Source organism: Hyperolius riggenbachi, chromosome 1 (genome assembly GCF_040937935.1).
Source record: "Hyperolius riggenbachi isolate aHypRig1 chromosome 1, aHypRig1.pri, whole genome shotgun sequence".
Lineage (NCBI taxonomy): Eukaryota > Metazoa > Chordata > Amphibia > Anura > Hyperoliidae > Hyperolius > Hyperolius riggenbachi.
In genome coordinates, this window is record NC_090646.1 from 88,658,657 (window position 1) to 88,681,366 (window position 22,710).

General features: G+C 43.6%; 1 protein-coding gene across 2 annotated transcripts in view; it reads right to left on the reverse strand.

Annotated features, from left to right (window-relative positions):
* Window positions 1-22,710, reverse strand: part of HTT (huntingtin) — a 289,833-nt gene that overhangs the window by 110,064 nt on the left and 157,059 nt on the right. For both annotated transcript variants that reach the window (XM_068276315.1, XM_068276307.1), the window contains 8 exons: window positions 21,878-21,956; window positions 19,314-19,475; window positions 17,123-17,178; window positions 16,862-17,010; window positions 13,231-13,484; window positions 10,440-10,562; window positions 7,546-7,784; window positions 3,170-3,312 (listed from right to left, as the gene is read on the reverse strand). In XM_068276315.1, coding sequence (XP_068132416.1) covers window positions 3,170-3,312; window positions 7,546-7,784; window positions 10,440-10,562; window positions 13,231-13,484; window positions 16,862-17,010; window positions 17,123-17,178; window positions 19,314-19,475; window positions 21,878-21,956 — 1,205 coding nt within the window. The remainder of the gene's footprint in view (window positions 1-3,169; window positions 3,313-7,545; window positions 7,785-10,439; window positions 10,563-13,230; window positions 13,485-16,861; window positions 17,011-17,122; window positions 17,179-19,313; window positions 19,476-21,877; window positions 21,957-22,710) is intronic.

Here is a 22,710-nt window from a genome sequence, read left to right on the forward strand (position 1 = left end):
TCGACACAGAGAGGAATGCACTACCTCTGCTGTAATAGGGAGAAGTGATGCACGCCCCCTCCATGCCCCCTGCAGGCTCTGTGTGTGTGCTGTGTTTATCCCTCACAGACAGGTGTCTCTGCTCTCTGTTTCAGCTTGTCATGCTGAGAAATTGTGAGAATCCCTGACAGGTGTGCAGATAATTTACTGGTAATAAAAACTTGTAGTATACTGTAACATTATATATATATATATATATATATATATATATATATATATATATATATATATATACACACACATATATATATATACATATATATACATACATATATACACACACACACACACACACACACACACACACACACACACACACACACACACACACACCGCTTCCTGGTTAGCGGCCATGTTTTTTTGTTTGTAAACACTGCCTAGAACTGGCGATTAAAAGCCAGGATCGCGGCGGAAACGGCAAAGAGGAATCCAGGAGATCACAGTGATTTGATTGGTATGTTTTTTTATTGTACAAATCGGACAGTGCAGATTCTATTTAACAATCTGAGTGCATTTAGTACTATAGGCAGTGACAAAGATAGTACAGGCTTGGGATTCATGAATGTGTGCTTCTCAACATGAGGGTCCTATCCCTAGACAGGGCTATATTCTTAACAAATTTAAAGGACTTCGTAGGCAACAAAATAAATGTAGTTTTGTTTACCTGGGGCTTCTTCCAGCACCTAGAAGTCATTTGGGTCACTCGCCGCAGCTCTGGTCTTCTCTAGGGTTCGGCTGGCAGCCTCTAAGGATCCTGGCAGTACGCTCTGAGCGCTGAGCAGAAGAGGCTGCCAGCAGGATCGGAGCTGTGGGGAGGGAACCAAATGACTTCTAGGCACTGAAAGAAGCCCCAGGTAAGGAAAACTACATTTAATTTTTTTTAGCCAAAGTCCTTTAAGGGCTCAGGCAGGATAGTCCCTCTCCATGAGCCCGGCTTCCAATAGTGAGAATTCCTGTCTCAGGGCGTCCTTCGTGGAACGATTCCTCCACATATGGACAAACTGACCCATCAGAACTGTCTTTCCAGTATGCCATGGATTGCAGCTGCTGGCCTTCAATATTGAATTGCTGGAACACAATTTTACAAAAAGTTTTGGACAGCTCTCAAGCTCATCCATTCCAAGTTATGGTAAGCTCTAAAAAAAAAATGGATCCCCTTCAGGTCACATGGTCTGGAGTAAAGGATAAATTCAAGTTATTGTTGAGGTACGCGAGGAAATCCTGTAATAAACTGGATGGCCCCGACCAATCCACAAGCAGGTCATTGATGTACCTGCCCTACCAGGCCAGGTACCTAGAAAAGAGGTTCCCATCGCCAAACATGCAGAGCTCCTTTCACCAACCCACACAAAGGTTGGCGAGTGGGGAGAAAAAGGTTGCCCCAACGAGGCTCTGGAGATAGAAACCTCCATCAAACAAATGTTTTGGCTACATTGCATGACTCGCCATCCCTCCGTTCTGTATGACACATGCACACATGCTAGATTGCCCCCTGAAGGGATGAGGGTCAATTCACAAAAAAACAAAAAACTACCAGCGTAAACTTCATTACATACATCTGTATAACAGAGAAAAATACAAACCCTCTCTCTAACTCAATGCCAGATCCCTGACCGTTCTACCTGCAGGCGAGTATTTTCACAAATGTAAGGAAATACACACACTTCAAGGAAAACTGACCTAAGAGGAAAACGGTGGCTGCCATGTTTGTTTCCTTTAAAACAGCGCCTATTGCCTGGCTGCCTTGCGGATCCTCTGCCTCTAACACTTTCAACCATAGCCCCTGAACAAGTATGCAGAACATATGTTTGACTGGATTTGCTGCATGCTTTTTTCAGGTGTGCGATTTAGATACTGCTGCAGCCAGGCAAATGGTATTTCAGGCAGCCTCCACATTAGTGATGATCGTAAATAGCCAATTACGATTATGCAAATTTTCATGTACATTTTCACAATTTCGCCTATACGGAATTACGATTTGTACATTCAATTTATTTTGCATAGTCATTGATAATTTCACATAAAATTTTGCACAAGTTTCGCATAATTACGTGCCGACTTTGACGGTGGGCAAAGGCCCCATACATGCTATTGACACCAAAATTGCTACATATTAAGGAGAAGAGTGGGTACCAGTCAGAAAGACATTGTAGTTTTAGAGAATAGTGGGTATAAGTCAAAAAAATATTTTTTCTAAAAGACCTTGGAGTTTGAGAAAATAGATTTTAAAAATGCAAAGAAAAAATGGTTTTTAAACTGTCATTTTTCGGAGTTTAACAACCATTTTTTCTTTGCATTTTTGAAATAGATTTTCTCAAAAACCACAGTCTTTGAAAAATTCTTTTTTTGACCTATACCCACTATTCTCCTTAAAGAGACACTGAAGCGAGAATAATTCTCGCTTCAGAGCTCATAGTTAGCAGGGGCACGTGTGACCCTGCTAAAACGCAGCTATCCCGCTGCTAAACGGGGCTCCCTTCACCCCCAATCTGCAAAATCAACGACCAAATTGGTCGTATATTTTGCTGCTGCTGGAGGCAGGGCTAACGGCTGGAAGGAAGACTGAGAGGGGTGGGGGAGAGGCGGAGATACGCTCTGACAGACGCGCGTGGGGCAGGGCTGCGGCGATTAGCCCTGCCCCCAACCAGGAAGAGATCCCCGGCTGCTCGGAGGGGATTTGTGAGGTGAGGGACCCCCGTTTAGCGGCGCGATAGCGGCGGTTTAGCAGGGGCACACGTGCCCCTGCTAACTATGCGCTCTGAAGCGAGATTTATTCTCGCTTCAGAGTCTCTTTAACATATGTAGCAATTTTAGTAGCAATAGCATGTATGGGAGCTTTGCCATTAACCACTAAAGTCGGCACAAAATTATGCGGAATTTCGCAAAAATTATGCGTAATTATGAAATATTACGATTACACACAAAATTAATGATGATTTTCCCTAAATTTTCGCATTACGATGCGTAATTGGGAACGTCAATGCAAAATTTCAGCCCATCACTGCTCCATATACCTTTTAGTTCAGTTATCTATTTAATATCTACAAACAGATGAAACAGGAGAATAATAAGAATATTATGTTTATAGCGCTGTTCTCCCTGGGGACTCTGATAGATGGAAGTGGAGTACCTGACTTGAAGATGTGGACAAGGCACATGAGCAGAGTCCCCAGCTGCTGGCAGTAAAACGTATGCTGCTGTTCGGTCAGCTCCACCTTCAGCTCCTTGTGTACAATGTCCTCCAGGAGAATTCCCACCAGCTGCAACAGGAATCTGTACAGAAAAAACAAGTCAGGTCACATCCATGCAGGCTAAAAACACTAAAAACAAAGTTACCATTATCGTCACACATGGCTGTTGTATACAGAGCGAATGCTGACACACAAGTACAGCTAGGCAGCTCCTATTTAAAGAACAAGATGTAGACTTCTAGGTTTGTTGTTAAACCAAATCCATTCTTAAAGGACAACTGAAGTGAGAGGGAGGGCTGTGGAGTCAGTCTCAGTCGGCTCCTCAGTTTACTGGAACCCACCAACTCCAAGTACCCAAAATTGTGTCGACTCTATCAGCCCTGGTGAGAGGTATATGAATGCTACCATATTTATTTGCTTTTAGGCAATACCAGTTGCCTGGCTGTCCTGCTGATCCTCTGCCTCCAATACTTTTAGCCATAGACCCTGAACAAGTATGCAGCAGATCAGGTGTTTCTGACATTATTGTCAGATCTGACAAAATTAGCCACATTATTATTATTATTTATTGTATTTATAAAGCGCCAACATATTACGTAGCGCTGAACATTAATTTAGGTTACAGACAATATTTAGGGGTGACATACAGCAATATGACAATACAGGAATACAAGAAAGACCAGATCACACAGCACAGTATGAGTACCAGGTAATGCTTAGTCAGTCACTGGATGGAGCATGGAGATTAGGCAAGTTAGGTTCACTCAGATGCCTAGCATGGGTTTACAGTAATGGAGGTGCATGATCAGGTAGGACACAAAAGGAGGAGGACCCTGCCCAAAGGCTTACAATCTAGAGGGAGAGGTAGGGACACGAGAGGTAGGGGACCAGAGTTCCGCTATGGGTTTCTGGTGTGATTCAGACACTACTGCAGCCAAATAGATCAGAAGGGCTGCCAGGCAACAGGTATTGTTTAAAATGAAATTAATATGGCAACCTCCATATCCCTCTCACTTCAGTTGTCCTTTAAGATTGACTACATTTACCGCATGCTTGTTTCAGGTGTGTGATTCAGATTTTACTGATGCATGACAGATCAGCAGGACAGCCAGACAACTGGTATTGTTTAAAAGGAAATAAATATGGCAGCCTCTATATCACTCTCAGGTCAGTTGTCGGTTAGCAGCTTCTTTTTCTGGAAGAGCTTATTTGAAAACCTTATTCTGATTCTGTATAGAGCAATTCCCCAGAGGATAAATAACAAAATCTGCGGATGAGAAAAAGCCTTCCACCCAAGTGTGAAAAACTGCTGCCAAGCAAACTTCCTTCTGAAAACACCATTACAATGCAGAGCACAGCACAGCCTGGGGTGCAGAGCGCTGCTCTGTAAGTACATGGACAGGCCTCCACACAAAGCAGATGTGCCTGCAATATGCTCACTGCTAAGACAGATGGCACCTCGCACAGGCGGGCTGCTTAGTCATGTCAATCAGACAAGTGAAATTATAGTTTAATTTCTCCCCGTTTCATGCAGTCATTACTTTAGAATAGAAGACATGCACACTCGCGCACTAAAGGCTCCCAGGATGTGATATTTGAGCAGCTAAACAGAAGGTTATCGATCTGTTCTTCTGGCCAGCAAAGGCAGTTATAATGAGAGCAATCAAGCCCACAGCCAAAAACAAAACAAATAAAAAACTCTCTCCGCCCACAGCCTGAGGAGCCAGCTCTACAGAAAGGACAGCCACATAAAACGAACAGGCTACACAGGTATAAAATGGTTATTTCATCAAACAGTGCATTTGAAAATTCTCCTCAAAATCTACTACGTCCTGCTTTAAAGAGACTCTGTAACAAAAATTGTATCCTGTTTTTTTTATCATCCTACAAGTTCCAAAACCCATTCTAATGTTCTCTGGCTTACTGCAGCACTTTCTACTATCACCATCTCTGTAATAAATCAGCTTATCTCTCCCCTGTCGGACTTGTCCTCCTGTGTCTGGAAGGCTGCCAAGTTCTTCAGTGTTGTGGTTCTGCCATGCACTCCCCCCTCCAGGCCCCTCTATGCACACTGCCTGTGGGTTATTTAGATTAGGGCAGCTTCTCTCTTTTCTTTTACAAGCTGGATAAATCGTCCTCTGAGCTGGCTGGGCTTTCACATACTGAGGAATTAGGCCCCGTTCACACTTGTGTTTTGGCATGCAAATGGACCGGATCCGGATCGGATCAGGACCTGATCCAGATCCGGTCCATTTGCATCAGGCATGCATCAGGCTGCCATCTGGATCCGTGTGGTAAAAACAGCGAAATTCCTTAAAAAATTGTTGGGGTCAGCAGAAGGTGCACCTGGTGCACCTGTAGAATCAGGTTCTCCGCTGTTTAGGCCTCACCTCCACCTCCGACATACTGCCAAACAGCTCCAGCACGTTAGTCACTGCTGCTCCACTGCTGCCCATGTGTCCCCATCCGAAATGGCCGCTGGAATACGCATAGGAAGTGGGGTAGAACGTCAGGTGTTTGTATCCTGTGTGTTCTTTGCTTTCCGTTCCCCATAGGTTTCTATTTCTGGATGGTGCAGTCAGGCTCCGGTCCGGGTGCGTGGGCCGGATGATCCGGACCCGAAAAATAGCGCATGTTGGAAAAGTGTCCGGAGTCCGGATCTGATCCGGCTCCGTTCTGTACGGAACGTACGCATGTGAACGTCCGCATAGACTTTGCATTGCTATGCGGATCGTACGTTCCGTTTGTACAGTACACGGTCCGGATCCGATCAGGCGGATCCGGACAGGGAACGCTAATGAGAACCGGGCCTTATAGACAAGGGCAGAGCTGTTTGCAGCAAGAAACGAGCAGCCTGACACTTCAGTGCATGAGAGCTGCAGGGGACAGAAGGTAAACACACAAATGATCTCTTGAGATTCAAAAGGAAGGGTGTATACAGCCTGCTTGTGTATGGATGTATTTTCTATGTGTGGACATACTGTACATCAACCTACTTCCTGTTTTAGTGGCCATTTTGTTTGTTTATAAACACATTTTTGAAAACTGTTTTTAACCACTTTTAATGCGGCGGGGAGCGGCGAAATTGTGACAGAGGGGAATAGGAGATGTCCCCTAACGCACTGGTATGTTTACTTTTGTGAGATTTTAACAATACAGATTCTCTTTAAAGTGGATCCAAGATAAACTTTTACTCATTGCAGAATTGTGTTCCTTTCATATAGTTTGTAGGGCATTCCTCAAGCCAAATACTTATTTTTTGTTTTAATACTCTAATTCCCTATAAACTAAACAAGCCTCGCCAACAGCTTCTCCAGAGTGCCTTGGCACTCTCAGACTCATGTAGCAACAGCTTATAGGAACTCAGTATGGACAGGAGGAGGAGGTTACTAGCCCGAGATTACAGAGGCAGAGGGGAGGAGGGTGAAGTTTTCACAGGCTGAGGGCTGGAGATACAGATCAGCTTGCCTGTGTGTAATGTGACAAACAGAACATGGCTGCTCTCATTGTATCACAGGAAGAAATAATCAGACTTTGAAATGGTTTCAGCTAGATTTGCTGTGTAAACTATCTAAACTTTAGATAAGATATATAGACAAGTTACTTGTTATAGACAGTTTTTCATCTGGGATCCGCTTTAAGAGGACCTGAAACGATTTATAGAAATAATAACAAAAAATGATTCAGAAAGCCCATTTTTATGTTTATTTTAATCCTTATTTCAGCATCAGAAACGCTTCTGATATCTCTATATTGCTTTGTATTGGTATGTAACCCCACCCTCCCAGCGATGATTAGCCTAGGCTATGATGTCACACAGCCTTCTGCCCAAGAGCATTCAAGAGATCAAATGATGTTCATGCTTACTTGAAAGGGGAAGGTGATTCACCTGCCAGCAGTAAAAATGCCGGCACCATTCATAAATTTAAAAATGTAAATCAGAGTGAGGTAAGATTTTAAACGGCCAAACTAAATATATTATACATTAATATGTAACTTTTTTTTTTTTCTTAGCAATTTCATTAAGTTAAATTCAGTAAAGTTTAACTTTAAATGGTTCCTGAACTGACATGTGACATGAGGAGATAAACCTGTATATACAATGTAATTCCTGGATAGAACTAGGCTGTGTTTATTTTTTCTCACTGAAAGGTTTAAACTTTTAGGTATACAAATTACTGTTCCTCTCTAATCACCGTCTCCTATTAGTAACCCGCACTGATCACTAATTACAGCCACAAAAGTCTTTTGTGGTAGAGAACAGCTTTTGAGTGCAGGGCAGTCATCAAAAAGAAAAATCCCTAGTGTCCCATACCGAGAGAAGGTTTCCTCAGGAGGGGGCTTGTTCTGGCTCTGCTCAGTGCAATCCTCGTAGCTGTGTTGGTTGCCGTCTCCCTCCCGCAGTTTAGCGATGTTCTGACGTGAGATGAGGAGTGGAGAGAAGGATAGCTCCTGGATCCGTGATAGAACGATGTCCTCTGTGGACTGTGAGATGAGAACCCGCAGAATGGCCAATATTCCAGATATCCACAGCTGGACAGTGCTCACTGAGGCCTGCACAACACAAACATATGTGTGAGAATCTTGTTCTTGCAACATGGCCTACTCTCATAGAAGAATCACCAATCTCAGAAAAGGACTTGTAATCCAGAATTCTCTTAAATCTAGCTATTGCTTATAAGGCAGCTACTGATCACAGTAATCAAGACTTGGCTGTCCCAAGAGGAATTGACCCTCCAGGTAGCCAGCCGAAACTAAGTGATGTAAAAGTTTTTGGGTGACTTGTATTACTTAGAAGTAAACATCACCATAACAGAATATGCTAATTTCCAATGGGTTGAACTGATGTGTGAAATGTTTCAAACCATTCAGGGTGTAATATTCTCACTTATAAGTGGTATGCATTCTGTAAATACTTAAAGTGTACCTGAGATGTAAAAAAAAAAAAATAAAAAAAAAAAATGGATACTGGAGCTTCCTCCAGCCCCCCTTCAGACTCATTGGTGCCTCGCCGTCATTCTCCGCCACCTGGATCCTCCGCTAGGTGGACCAGTAATTCAGCCAGTCTAAGGGAATTGTGCATGCATGGCTTGGCTGCACGCACGGCCGCTATCGCACTCCCGTCATCGGGAGCGTGCGCGGCCTGTCTGCGCGGACTGGCTGAATTACTGTGACCCATATCAGAAAATCCAGTTAGTAGAGGACGGTGAAGGACCAAATAGCCTGAACGGGGCTGGAGGAAGGCCCAGGTGTGTATATATTTTTCTTTTTTTACATCTCAGGTACACTTTCATGTATGGCATGCAAAATTAATTCTCTACAAGGCTGCACGCTAGAGTAAACTTTGTCAGACCACCATTAAATGCCTGTCCAGTATGCTGCTAAGAATAAAATAGAGATTATGACACTTTTCTTCAAGACTCATGTTCAATGGCTGCCAACTGAATACGCTGATCCAACACTATGATTTTTACCGACGTGCTAGTAACAGATTTCTACAGTATACCGACATCTTCTCATCTGCCTTAAATTCGGAGGAAACTTGATGAATTGCTTGGAGTTTTTCCTTAAAGCAAGCCATGGTAATAAATTCATATGCACTAATGCAGGCTGCAACATTCACTCAGATTTGAAAGGGCCCAGCCCTCATTTTTGTAATCACCACCCAGCAGTACTCTCCATGCCTTCTAGCTAGAAAAATATCCCATGCAGGATGTATTTCTAACTAGGGCAAAGAAAATCTCGTGTACAAGTATCCCCTGCTGTTATCAGCCTCTCCCTTGACAGACGGCTTAAAATTGACAAAATTATTGGCCAGCGATTCTGTGGATCCTGCAATGGGGCACCTCCTGCTCATTCTCCTACCTCCACATGGCAGAGCATGCAGCTGCAAGCAGTGTGTCCATACAGATATCAGACCTAAACTTTCACCTGATACTTTCTGAGTGGAAGGAAGGAAAGCGAGGACCGTACAGAGGCTGGCATCTTCACTCCCTTATAAACAATGTTATTTACTTGCCAAATGGATAGCCCTCTGCCACTTAAATAGGTTGGCCCCTTAAAACATTCAAACTTATAAACATTGAATTTGGACTGGAAAACCCTCATTTCATCAAATAAAACTCATGTATACAGTAAATGAAAGAAGACGAGCACTGAGCTCGCGTACGTATACATGTACGCTGCCGGTGAGCTGGGCGCAGGGTGAGCCGAATGACGGCTGATCCTGCTGCTCAAATCCCCGGCGGCGTTAAATACTATTCTGCCTCGAGTCCTCGCAAGTCAGAGGGAGAGAACCCTGAAGTACCCATACTTGCCCTGCATACTATAGCAGCAGTGCTAAACGCGGAAACAACCTGCTTCCGTAAGCTCACCCAGACTTCTGGAACATGAAGCTTCTCCTCAGGATGTGTACATCAAAGGCCTCAGCAATCCAAAGCACAGAAAGATACACGCTCAAGGGATATGCTGTCTTCAACGTTTATTTGGTAAATCATCCAATGCACATAAAGAAGCAAATATCACTAACGCGCTCCTCATCAACCAATGCTTACTTACTGGGTAATGCGTAAGCATCTTTTTTATGTGAAATGCGTTAGACTATTTGTTCCTTTATGTGCATTTGAATGATTTAACAAACAAATCTCAAAGTCAGTATATTCCTCATGTATACAGTCATTTTGATGGTACAACAGGTCAGAGGGTTCCAGTAGAATACTACCGTAGGTGGTTGCTGACAGTCTTCCAGTATTTAGTAAAGCTATCTGAATTTTAGTAATGGTCATGTCTAAAACTCATGGAGAAACATGTGATCAGTTTGGTCAGGTGATGGATATGGAAGTCTGTGAATTGCTAGTCATAATCACAAGCTAAAGCAGGATGTGATCACACCAAATCGGAGCTTTGCGAATCTATCAGCTGATCAAACAAACCACGTTACTCCATGAGTTCTCCTAGACATGAGCAGCACTACTGACTCTAGATCCCTCCATCAGTTCACTGAATATGGGGGGGGGGGAGTGATGTCCTCTAATTCACTGCCACACAACTAATACTATATGTACGGTAGTTGACATGACCTTATTTCTGCACCCTTATGACAGTGCCAAGGAGATTTGCACCCTGGATTACATAGGATACTGGCACAATTTATCGGTTGTTGTACACATTCCCTTCCCTGCGAAGTCCATGTGTATTTTCATCACTTACCATAGTGTACGGAACGACAAACATACTTCTCAGCAGCATATCCACAGGCCGGAGCGAGGAGGGAGCCAGTGTTTCAAACAAAGTGTTCAGGACGCCAAGAGCCTCATGGGAGTCTATGTGCATCTAAAGACATAACACATACCACATTACCACCAGTCTGATGTGTCTCTGAAAACACCCAAAGCTAAACTGCAAGCAATATCTAAACCGCTAAAACAAACCCACACCTTTATCCAGTTTATATATATTACACAGCTAATGAAACATACTGATATGAGCTTCATTATTGCCATGTTTATCCATCACTGGAAATAACTCAGGAGTCAATTCATTGTACTGTTGTCTGACTTGTTAAAGGGAACCAGAGGCAAACATATGCTTACTCAAGAGGGAAGCTTCAGGATCCTGTGGAGGCCTTTGGTGTCCTCCTCACTGCTGCTGCTCATTGGAACCCTCTGGAAGATCCAGGCCATGCTCCTCGTGTGAAGAAATGCTACATCAGTGTGGGCAGCTCTGGCTTATTGCACAGGCGGGGCTGTACTTGGGCAGGACAGCCACGCTTGTGCATGAAGAGAAGCATAGCCTGGATCTTCCTTGGGACAGGGCCACATGCGTCTACGGAGGCCCGGAGAATGACGTAGGGAGCATCTATGGGATCCAGAGGCTTTCATCTTCTTAGGTATGTTTTTTTTTATCTGAGGTTCCTACAAGTTCACCACAGTCATCTAGCCACTCTTGCCACTAATAGTGGGAGCTTGATCACAAGAAGGGGGAGCAGAATGATGATTCATCCGCATGCTGCTTCTCTTCATTGTCCAATCACAAAACTTACTACTGAGGGAAAAAAAGCAGGACGACAGAGAGCTGCTTACCTTGCTTGTACTCTCTATGTCAAACGATTATCTAGATAGAATTAAGGGGCATAACTAGAGGGAGCAGCCCCTGTGACCGAAGGGGGGGGGGGGGGGGCAACCACTAAGATTCCCTTTCTCAGATACAGGGGACTATAATTCAGATCAGATGTCCCCCGGCATGAGCAGACTGCTGGTTGTTGTGTGCTGCCTTTAGATGGCCATGCGTGGCCCCCCTCACCAGATCGGAGTATTATGCAGTAGTTCTACAGACCTATGGGTTTCCACCGGCGGGTGCCTGCCGGCAACAGCAGAACGCTACATGGTACTTTATGTACCAGTCACCGTGATGATTGCACGTGTTCACAGGCATCATGGCAGCGGTTGCTATGATGCCCTCTAATGCCGCCTGTGAACATGTGCAATATTCGTAAAACTACCACATACTACTCCAGTCTGATGGTGGCGGTGGTGGTGGTGAAGGTTGTGGCGGATGGCCATCTAATGGCAGCGCACAGCACAGAGCAGTCAGCTGATGCCGGGGGACATTAAGTAAATGTAAACACCACATTGCTATCTTCTTGTGACGGGGGGGGGGGGGGGGGGGGGGGGAGACAGTTGGAGAGGTAAACAGATGTGTGCATGGTAACTACTGCATTCCTAACTTGTATGGTCTGGCAGGTGAGGGAGGGGGTTGCACATGGCGATCTGATGCTGACAAATGGCTCATGCATGCTACACATGATATTCATCAGCAATTAGACCATCAGGGGAGGATTGGTACACTGGACAGCTTTGACCCATCTCTTCAGAGGTTTTTTGCCATTTACTAGCCATACAATGTGTTTCCCAACCGTATGTACCTGCAGGAATTACTGTGCCAAAATCTGCACAATATCGGCATACAGCCATCAAAATCTGCACAAGACTGAGGCCCCTCAATATGGGGGGGGGGGGCGTACACCCTCGGTTTATATTCGAGTCAATCAATTTTTCCATATTTCCAGATTTTGGGGCAAAAGTTGGGGGGTTGACTTATACTCGAGTTTATACGGTACATTTATCAGTGCATTTAGCTACATGCTGGTATTGCATTATTCCACAGAGTAGTAACTCTGGAAGTGGTTCAGTTTCATCCAATTTAGACAACGGATAATTGGCAAATTCCGTGTTTTTCTTGTGATGCCTTCTCTTTGAGCTCCTTATTTATAAGTGTATTATTGATATGCTTTCATTGCCTCTATGGTTAGCGGTATGTTGTGATGTGTATTATATGCCTATTGTGCTTCAAATTTAAATTACTATATACACCTTGGAAGCACCTTATTGTATTTGGCACTGAATTGTTTTGCTGAACAGCTTGTATAAGCTACGTGCTGTCTAATGGGTTGTTATCTTCCTTGTATGAAAACAATAAAGAATTAAGGGGAATCTGAATTGAAAATAAACTTATGACATAATGAATTGTTTGTGTAGTGCAGCTAAGAAATAGAACATTAGAAGCAAAGAAAATAATTACATATTGTTTCCAGTACAGGAAGAGTTAAGAAACTTCCGTTATCTATGCAAAATAGCTACTCTGAGCTCTCTGGGTGGAGACAGTCCTATTTTCTGAAGCACTTATATATCAAAGAAACAGTGAGAGACAGCTTCAGATAAGATTTTACTGCAGAAGAGTTCAAAGGGTCATTAGCTCTGCTCTGTTTCATAGTTTAAAATATAGTGTGTGGTTTGTAAGTTTGTAATTGAAAATATGACAGAATGATGCAATGTTATAAAAAACAACAACTATATAACTGAAAATAAAAATGAGACTTTTCTTTGCTACCAATGTTCTATTACTTACCTGTGCTACACATACAATTAATTATATCATACGTTTTTTTTTTGCTTCAGTTTCACTTTAAAAAGAAAAGAAAAAAAGACAGGGAGTGGTTTACCTGCTGCTTAGACAACATTGGCAGAATGACATCGGCAATCTGCCGGGAAAGCCTCTTCCACTTGTCTTCGTTCTCTTTGTGGCACTGCTGCAGCACCAGGATGAACATCTCCAGGACCGGATGGTACTGAATGAGCCGGAGCAGCATGGACACCACTACTTCCTTCTGAGTCTCCAGCTCCTTCCCGGCATCAGCCTTGTTAGTACCTCGCAGCACAAACAGGTCATGGACAATGGGCTGCAGAGCAGGGATGGCTGCAATATGAAGAGGGAAGACTTAACAGCACCGAGGCAACAAGCCAATAGCTTTCCAACTCATTACATATCTGCATAAATGCAAGAGCAAAGAACAACTAGTACAAATATTAAAAACTGTGTAAAAAAATGTATATACTTATTTTGGTAATCATGGGAGGTAAGGGGTTAATGGGGTAGTATATGTATTTTTATTTAATGGGAAGTTTGTAGGTGTAATTTTACTATTTGGCCACTAGATGTCCAACCAATTTACTCCAATTGTGTACTTTTTACTGCATACATGCATTACAGGAAGTAACGTGTGTATGCTCCACTTTCACTTTTGTCAGTGAATACCAGCCTCTCATTAATGCCGGTGATCATTGATCACAGGCACTTAGATTTGAGAATGGAAACGGTGTTCCCATTCACTGAGCTGTGCACTAACAGGGGGCGATGGGAACGCGTGTGGGAGTGAGCAGTAGCGCGCACAGCGACAGAAGACGAATATCTACGGCCCTGGGACTTCTGATGAAGTCCTGCAGGGCGTAGATATAGCGCACGCTGTGCAGTAACGAGCTAGATGGCATTTAATTGTCAAAATATCACCTAGGAGAAAAGTCAGGAGAAAAAGCTAATTGCATATGGGCCCAGGCCTCTAGATCAGTTTTTTTTTTTTGTAGTCTGGGAAACTGGACTGCAGTGCAATTCTCATAGATACCTAGTAAGTAGTCATAAAACTCCTGTGTGGCTGAGAAATACACTTATGAGTGCAGACAAGAGAGAATGGCCCATATTCAATCCACCTTTTCTCTTAAGCTTTCTTCTAGGTGATAGTTTTACACATAGTCAATAACAATCCTTTTAAGCCACCAGCAAGCAAGTACCGGTAAAATGCTCCAAATAATCTTGACAGTACTTTTTAACACCTTTCAATTGCAGAGTGCTAAAAAGTTCTATAAAACAGAACATGAAAAATAAACTCCTAGGAGAATAAGGGCTAAAGAGTTAAAAAGCTCAAGATCTGTCTGTGCCTTAGCTGAACAGACATAAAACACACTGCCTTCGTTTACTTGAGATAGTTAAAACTTTAAAATAAACCTGTGAGAATTAAAATTAAAAAATGCATATTTACCTCGGGAGAGGGAAACCTCTGAATCTCCAAAGGCTTCTTCTCCCTCCCTCCTCTGCAGGGTCATTCCAGCACAGAACCCCCCTGCCCCCCCCCCCCAAAAAAAAGAGCTTGCATGATTCATGCTACTGCGGGGTTCAGATGGCTCGTACATGCACAGGAGGAAGGACCTGATCAAGTTTGGCTATTTCCACCCGATGGGGTTCATTTTAGGTGACAGCACTGAAAACGGGCTGGTGGGGAAGGACGGGGGAAGCCTCTGGAATATCCACAGGCATCTCTCTATGAAGGTAGGTACCCATTTGGAGGACTTTTTCCCCCCCTATAGGTACACTTAAAAACCAAACAAAAACAAGTTACCCTTTTAAACAAAAAAATGGGTTTCAGAAACTTCCTATAACCGACTACAGACACAATTGTTCATGTCATCGGTTAATTTTCCCTTCAGTATTGCTTTGAGATTCACTCTGTTAAAAATGCTGGCCAGAAATAAACAGGAAAATTGAAAGACTGTCAGCAGGGAGGCTGATAAAGCAGCCAGGAGGCATCCAGCGTTTATCAGGCAAAGGTAGCATCAGCAGGGCAGCCAATATGTTATAAACCCCACAGCCAACGAGAGGAGAGTCCGTTATCAGGCACAGCTCAGTACCAGCAATGTAGAGAGGATGCTACAATCAGCAGCCAGGAAATAAACTCTTAGATAAAGGCTGGTATCAGCAGGGCAGACAGTATGTTACTTTGGCGAGCAGCAACTGTGAATCCATTATCAAGTGAAGGTCAGCATCGTTAGCGCAGTTAGTATTTGAAACTCAGGAGGCAACGAACCAATCATAAGGCAGGAGCCGATATCAGTAAAATAGATATAAATTAGTGATTAAGCCCTCCCCTGCACCCATCCACTGGCCTTAGGGCTTTATAGGGTGTGGCAATATACATTTTCCCCTCACATAGCAGTAAGATAATCTGCTCCTATGGGGTATTGGGAAGACTTCAAACAAAGCTTTCTGAAAATCTGACAACAAAGGACGATAGCTGAGAAAGACACCTTCACTGCTTCTATTGGTCCATCACAGCAGAAGAAGCACTGATGGGGCCAGAAGACACCGTTTTCTTATAATCAAGATGAATGCAGTTTGGAATTGCTGCAGTATGCTATTATAACATTTATTGTGTTGTGATATTGAAAAGCTAGCTTTTGACTCCACCCTGAGGAAGCCCCAGGAGGTAATGCAAAACGCATCGGTGGGCAGGACTGAGATCCCAAAGTGAGTGCGGACATCACACACACGCTGGACTGCAGAATGAGCAGCTGAGAAGTCCCTGGAGGTGGTGAGATTCAGCAGATAATGTGTGTAACACACAAGCGCCTGTTTACAAGCTGTTATTCTGGTTTGAGCCCACCACATGCAATCTTTGCACATATGAAAGCTCCACAGGAAGCGGTGGAAAGAAAACTACTTGTCTGCTGGTTTAGTACAGTGCAATAGGATGGCCGCTGCAATCTCGGTGTTAAGACCTATCATAGATCAGCTGCAATCATTAGTGTCATTGCAGTAACATCTGCCATACCCCCCGACAACATGGTTCTTCCCTGGAATTTTACATTTATTCCTTTTAAACCCAGCTGGTTCTTGGTGTGCGTCAGTGGTGAGATGTATATGTACTACAAATAACCTGGCAGTAAATGCTTGTATAGGCGAATGCTGGGTAGCATGCTTTAATCCTGCAGAATTGTATTTTGAAGAATGAGCACTCATTCAAAATGTTTTAATGGAACTTTAAAACCTATATGGTGTTAGGGACGTTTTTCAATGTCCATAAATGTTATATTAGCACGCTGCCGCCAATTCATCACTTTTTTGTGTTTATTTTACAATTCTTGGAATCTGCTCCCCCTTGTGGGTGGTACACATTATACAGGGTGGCCAATCACCAATTTTTTATACAGGTAGTCCAAACAACCCACAGGAAAAAAAAATGTTTTTTTAAACTGTTAAAATAACATTTTGCTATGGTACAGGGGTAAAATGGGACACAGTAAGGGGGTTGCTGAGGGGGCACAGAGAGGAACACTGAAGACACGGGGTAACAGAGGGGGACACTGGTGGCACAGGGGACAGAGATGGCACAGTGTCAACTCATGGACAGATTTACCTACAGTCCCCATCTTGTTCGTTAACTGGGGACTACCTGTACATGAATGCAGGGTGCTTGGATCAGGTCCTATCACTAAATTGCTCAGATGGCTATCATATATGCATACCATGGGTGACCGCTTTCCTCCCGCTGGCCATGATACCGTCACACAGCTGAATAATTTTTGGAATGCCGATGATCTGCTTGGAATGGTAACGCTCATAAGACAGCAGCACCAGGAAGAAGAAGACATTGGGAATGATGGCCTCCGATTCCCTGTAAAGTAAAACAACAGCATAAACAAGCTAACGGTATACCACCCGCTATACAAGCACTCAAAATATCTAAAAAAAAAATAAATAAAAAAAACCTAAGCACAAACACTCACCTGAACTGACCTACTTCGATGTACTCAAACTGCTTCAGCACAAAACCAATAAAGACCTGTAAAGGGAAAGAAATATTACAGAACGACTCCTACATTACAGCCAGTCCGGGTTCACCCTGCCATAAAAACAGTTACACTTGTTGGAGTAGAACGGATCTAAAACAACCATTCACATAAGTCCGTTCTGATTGGATCATTGCAGAACTGAAGGCTGTGTGGTGCCCAATAACTCCAGACAACAAACAAATCAGGCGCTGACAGAATATATAGAAACAAGTGCAAAAACATTGTTACTAAACATACTGGCTATAAAAATGGAAATAGACAGGTGACTTTTCCTGTCATCTATATGGTATTTTGGAGGCTATTTCACCATCAATTTTTTTTTGCAAGACTTGAAGGGAACCAGAGAGGTTGAGAGGGAGCTTCTATACATACCTGGGGCTTCCTCCAGCCCCATATGCACGGATCGCTCCCACGCCGCCATCCTCTGCTGACTGGATCCGCCGGTACCGGGTCCCGTCATTGCCGCGAGTCGGCCAGTCGGCAGGCAGACGCGGCCAAATGTCCGCATCATACGGGGCTCCCGCCATATACGTACGCATGAGGCTGCCTACTGCGCAGCCTCATGCGTACGGGTAAGGAGGGAGCCCCTGTGATGCGGATAATTGGCCGCGTCCGCCGGAAGTGACGGGACCCGGTACCGCCGATCCAGGAAGCGGAGGATGGCGGCGTGGGAGCGATCCGGGCTTATGGGGCTGGAAGAAGCCCCAGGTATGTATAAAAGCTTTTTGTATTTTTAATAAAGTTCCTCTTTGGTTCCCTTTAAAAGGCAACTGAAGTGAGATTTGGTGGCTGACATATTTATTTCCTTTCAAGCAATACCAGTTGCCTGGCTATCCTGCTGATCCTCTGCCTCTAATACTTTCAGCCATAGACCCTGAACAAGCATGCAACAGATCATGGGTTTCTGACATTATTGTCAGATCTGACAAGATTAGCTGCATGCTTGTTTCTGGTGTTATTCAGACACTAGTATAGCCAAATAGATCAGCAGGACAGCCAGGCAATTGGAATTGTTGAAAAGTAGAAAAATATGGCAGCCACCATATCACTCTCACTTCAGTTCCCCTTTAAGAAATGTATAGCTTTCCTCCTTTTTTTTTGGTCCAACAAATTGCTTTATTGCATTGTAAAGTCCCACAGATAGCTTTCATCCATAGTTTAGTTTTAGGAGCGAGCTGGTATGTGTAGTGGAAAAGCAGTGAGCTCTGTCATTTTAGATCAGTATGCGGGAGAAAAAAACTTCCTTTCTACAAACAATGTGATCATTCTGAAAGATTGGTTTGGCAGCACGATGTGAATGTTGGCTCGTGTGTACTAGGCCTAACAAAAGCAATTCTGGAAACTGATGAATGTAAATTATAAGCCGTGTAGTGTCCACTCTGATGGTCCGCTGTGGTTCTGCTTGAGCCCGGGGCAGATGTATAGTATATGGTGAGCACACCTGCCTGCCCGAGATTATCGCAGACTGCACAGAGGTGCAGTTCACTTGCCGCTATGTATCCAACAGAGCCTTTGCAGAGTGACAAGTGTGAATGGCTCCTATACATAAAATAGGAATAAAATCACTGTCGTTCAAGGCCTTCGCATTAAGCGGAGAACGGACAAAAAATGTCCATTCTCAGCTCCAGTGGGAACACAGCCTTACTCGAGCAAACACTTATGAAGCGTTTCTACAACATAAAATGATCAGACACCACCATATACAATACTCATGCAAAGCTTTCTTGCAGTTAGAGCTCGTTTCCACGTTAGCCGTCGTGTATTTAGCTGGCACTTGCTCTGATGCGGTAATCTGATTCCCTCTAGCGCCGTGCCATGCACGGAAATACTGATTCACATGTGTGACCCAATTTTTTGCTTTACACTGTCTTTTTCCTGGCATGCAAATTCAGAGGCTGCCTATTGATTTCACTAAGCTGCATCCCCCCCCCCCCCCCCCCTTCAAATTTGCATGAGAGGAAATTCTGCAAATCGCAGTTAGTGGAAACGAGCCCTGCTTATAAATGGAAAAATCAGACCAGCATAATAGAAGGTACTATTGTCTATCAGCAGCTTCAGAGAAGTGAATATGCATAGAAAACAGCAGCCTATAGGGGTTTTATGGCCATTTAGTATAGGCCATTACCTGATCTGAGTCCAGCAGGCAGTAGTTGACTCGAAGCTGGACAAGCTGGGCCAGGAGATCGAGGACCTGTCTCTGCAGCTGCACAGAAGTGGTGGTGGTGTACTGCTTCAAAGCTTTAATTACCAGAGGCTCAAACAAGCGAATATGGTTGTGAATAGTATTCTGAAACATAAAAAAACATGAAAATTTAACAGTTTTCAATGTTAATGTTATCCCATTTGCTCAAAAAGTAAAGATGTCCCTAGCTGAATATGGCATTCATTAAAACAGAACTGCAGGCATCCTACTGAAAACTGACCCACTGTTGCCACATTAATACTGAATGTTAAAGAAATTATATGCAGGAAAAAAAAAAAAAAAAAAAAAACAACAACATGTATGGGCCTATGCCACTAGCACAAATTCGTATGCATTTTTTGCATGCAGATTCGCATAACCTTCGTAACATCTGTAAGATTCGCCCTTTCCTTACCTCTGCTACCACTAAACTCCTCATCCATGCCCTCATAATTTCCCGCCTCGACTACTGCAATGCCCTTCTGTCTGGTCTCCCTATGACCCGAATAGCCCCACTGCAGTCCATCATGAATGCGGCAGCCAGAATTATCCACTCCTCCCATCGCTCCACCTCCTTGAATCCCTCCACTGGCTTCCTATCCAGTCCAGAATCAGATTCAAGATTTTGTGTCTGGCCTACAAATCTGTCCACAAAACCTGTCCAACCTACATTTCCGATCTTACTCAGAGGTACACACCTAGCCGATCACTGCGCTCCTCCAATGAAATTCGCCTGACCGCCCCCCGCATCACACGGTCCCATGCACGGCTCCAGGACTTCTCAAGAGCTGCTCCAACACTATGGAACTCCCTACCTCCACCCATTAGTGCAGCCCCCTCCAACACCTTCAAGAAGGCCCTCAAAACTCACCTTTTCACTCTGGTCTCCCACCCCTCATAATTGCTCTAAACCCACAGCTGAACTCTGGTCCCCTAAGATTGTAAGCCTTTGGGCAGGGTCCTCCTCCTTTTGTGTCCTACCTGATCATGCACCTCCATTACTGTACACCCATGCTATGCATTTGAGGGAACCTAACTTGCCTAATCTCCATGCTCCCATCCAGTGACCGACTAAGCATTACCTTGTACTCATACTGTGCTGTGTGATCTGGTTTTCTTGTATTCCTGTATTGTCATATTGCTGTATGTCACCCCGAAATATTGTCTGTAACCTAAATTAATGTCCAGCGCTGCATAATATGTTGGCGCTTTATAAATACAATAAATAAATAAAATAAATAATAACCAATACAAGTCAATGGGCCTGTTTCCACTACCAAAAAAATCTGTGCACAGGACTGTGCAGAAAAAAATCTGCACAGCAGAGCCATCAGAATTCGCACACCGCAAGCATAGTGTGCGTTTCGCATGTAATGTAATTAATAGGAAAATCAGATGCGTTTTCACTAAATTTGCGTACATTTTTGCGTAAAAGCACTGACATGTGTAATTTCACATGTTTAAAAAAATGTGCATACAAACGCGTACTAATTCGCATCTGCATGCGAATTAGTGTACGCGTTTTCCGCAACAAAACCGCAATGCACAAGTGGAAACGTAGCCTAAGTCAGGAGAGACCACCCCTAAGACTGGATCAGCTACAGTGCAGCATGATCAAAAGCAGGAGTGCTGATCCAGGCTCTGTGAATCAGAGATTATATATATTAAAGTATATGTCCTGAAGAAGGGTCATCTAACCCGAAAGAAGCCGGCAGCGTCACCAAGGAAAACACATCCATTTATTACTGCAAGCTTTGGTTGGCCTAGTTTGCCCGTTATCACTGGATGGATATATTTATCATTACTGGAGATCATTCCTGTGAACTTTTGCGTTTTTGACTATTAACAAAAAGACTGTTTTTGGTTTCCGGAACCCTTTTTTGTTCTGGTTCAATATCCTTGTATTATTTTGATATGCTGGTTGACAGACAGGTAATACCTGCACAGACATCAGACTGTCATTTTACACAAGTCTAAAACCTGTACGGGCCTATTTAAAGGCAAACAGACCACTGAGACCCATTCTAGATGTACATAAACACGCTTACACTGTAATGCTAGGTACACAACATACAATTTTCTGGCAGATTTACCTGCCAGATCCATTATCTCCAACATGTTAGACTGATTTTCCGTTCTTTTTTTAATCTATTACTAGATCATTTTTTGATCGATTTTCGTAGAATTGAATGAAAATCGATTGAAAAAAAATGATAAAAAAACGATTGAAAGATCGAAAATTGAAAAATCGATCAAAATTCAGATCGGACATGTTGGAAATAATCAAACTGGCAGGTAAATCTGCCAGAAAATTGTATGGTGTGTACCTAGCATAACGTTCCAATTCATTTTTGCTGCCTAGTTAATGATTCTGCTGTCAGGGCTCACAGAAGCGTAACTTTTATTTGGACTTTCTTAGCTAAGAGCATGGATAAAATACACTCCGCTAGTTACCTCCTACAGACATAGACAGGAAGGCAATCCTGCTACAAAGCACTAAGCTGTACCTTGTCCGCTCGATGCTTCGTAACATTGGTGATGCTGTTCTTTAATTGGGAAGAAACTTTCTGCAGAACATCAAACCACCTGTAATAAAAAAAAAAGCAAAGAGTTGGTGTCCGTTCAACAGAGAAAGTGTAAATATGTTGTAATGCAAACTACACAAACATGATGGTAATAACAAGTCAAAATTTTGTGTAAAGCAATACTGAAGTGACCTCGAGAGAAAAACAAATCGAAACAGATAATCACCTCTGGAGAGAGAAGGCTCTGGATCCTAAAGAGGCTTCCCATTCCTCACTCAGTGTCCTGGTTCCAGCTGCCTCCAGAAGACCTCGTAAGGCATCGGAAGCACTCATGTCCTCAAGACGGGCGGCTTCATACTGCGCACCCACGAGCATGCTCACCTGTCTGTTGAAGCACTCGGGGACTTGAGCACATCTCTCACAATCATTCTTCCATGGCTGGGAGTGTTCTGGGTTTGTGCAGTTCACAAAGACTTGAGCTGCACAAACGCAGAAAGCCCCCATCCACGAGAGGAGCGTGGCACGCATGCGCAGAAGCTCGCTGCCCAGCTGGGGGTCCGCAATCATACAGTGGGAATAATGGAACATCAGCGTTGGACCAGACAGACTTTTAGGGGCTGGAAGAAATACCTGGTTCGTAAAGCTTAATTTTTTTTTTTTTTACCCTACGATATCCTTTAAATACGCTAACACTTTTAGCATTGTTAGATTACATGGAAATTATATGCATTCTGGTTCTATCATCCCTTTTTGGGAGACTTCAAAGTCTTCAGACACCCTAAGGCGAGAAGGGGAGAGCATGTTGACAGCACCGT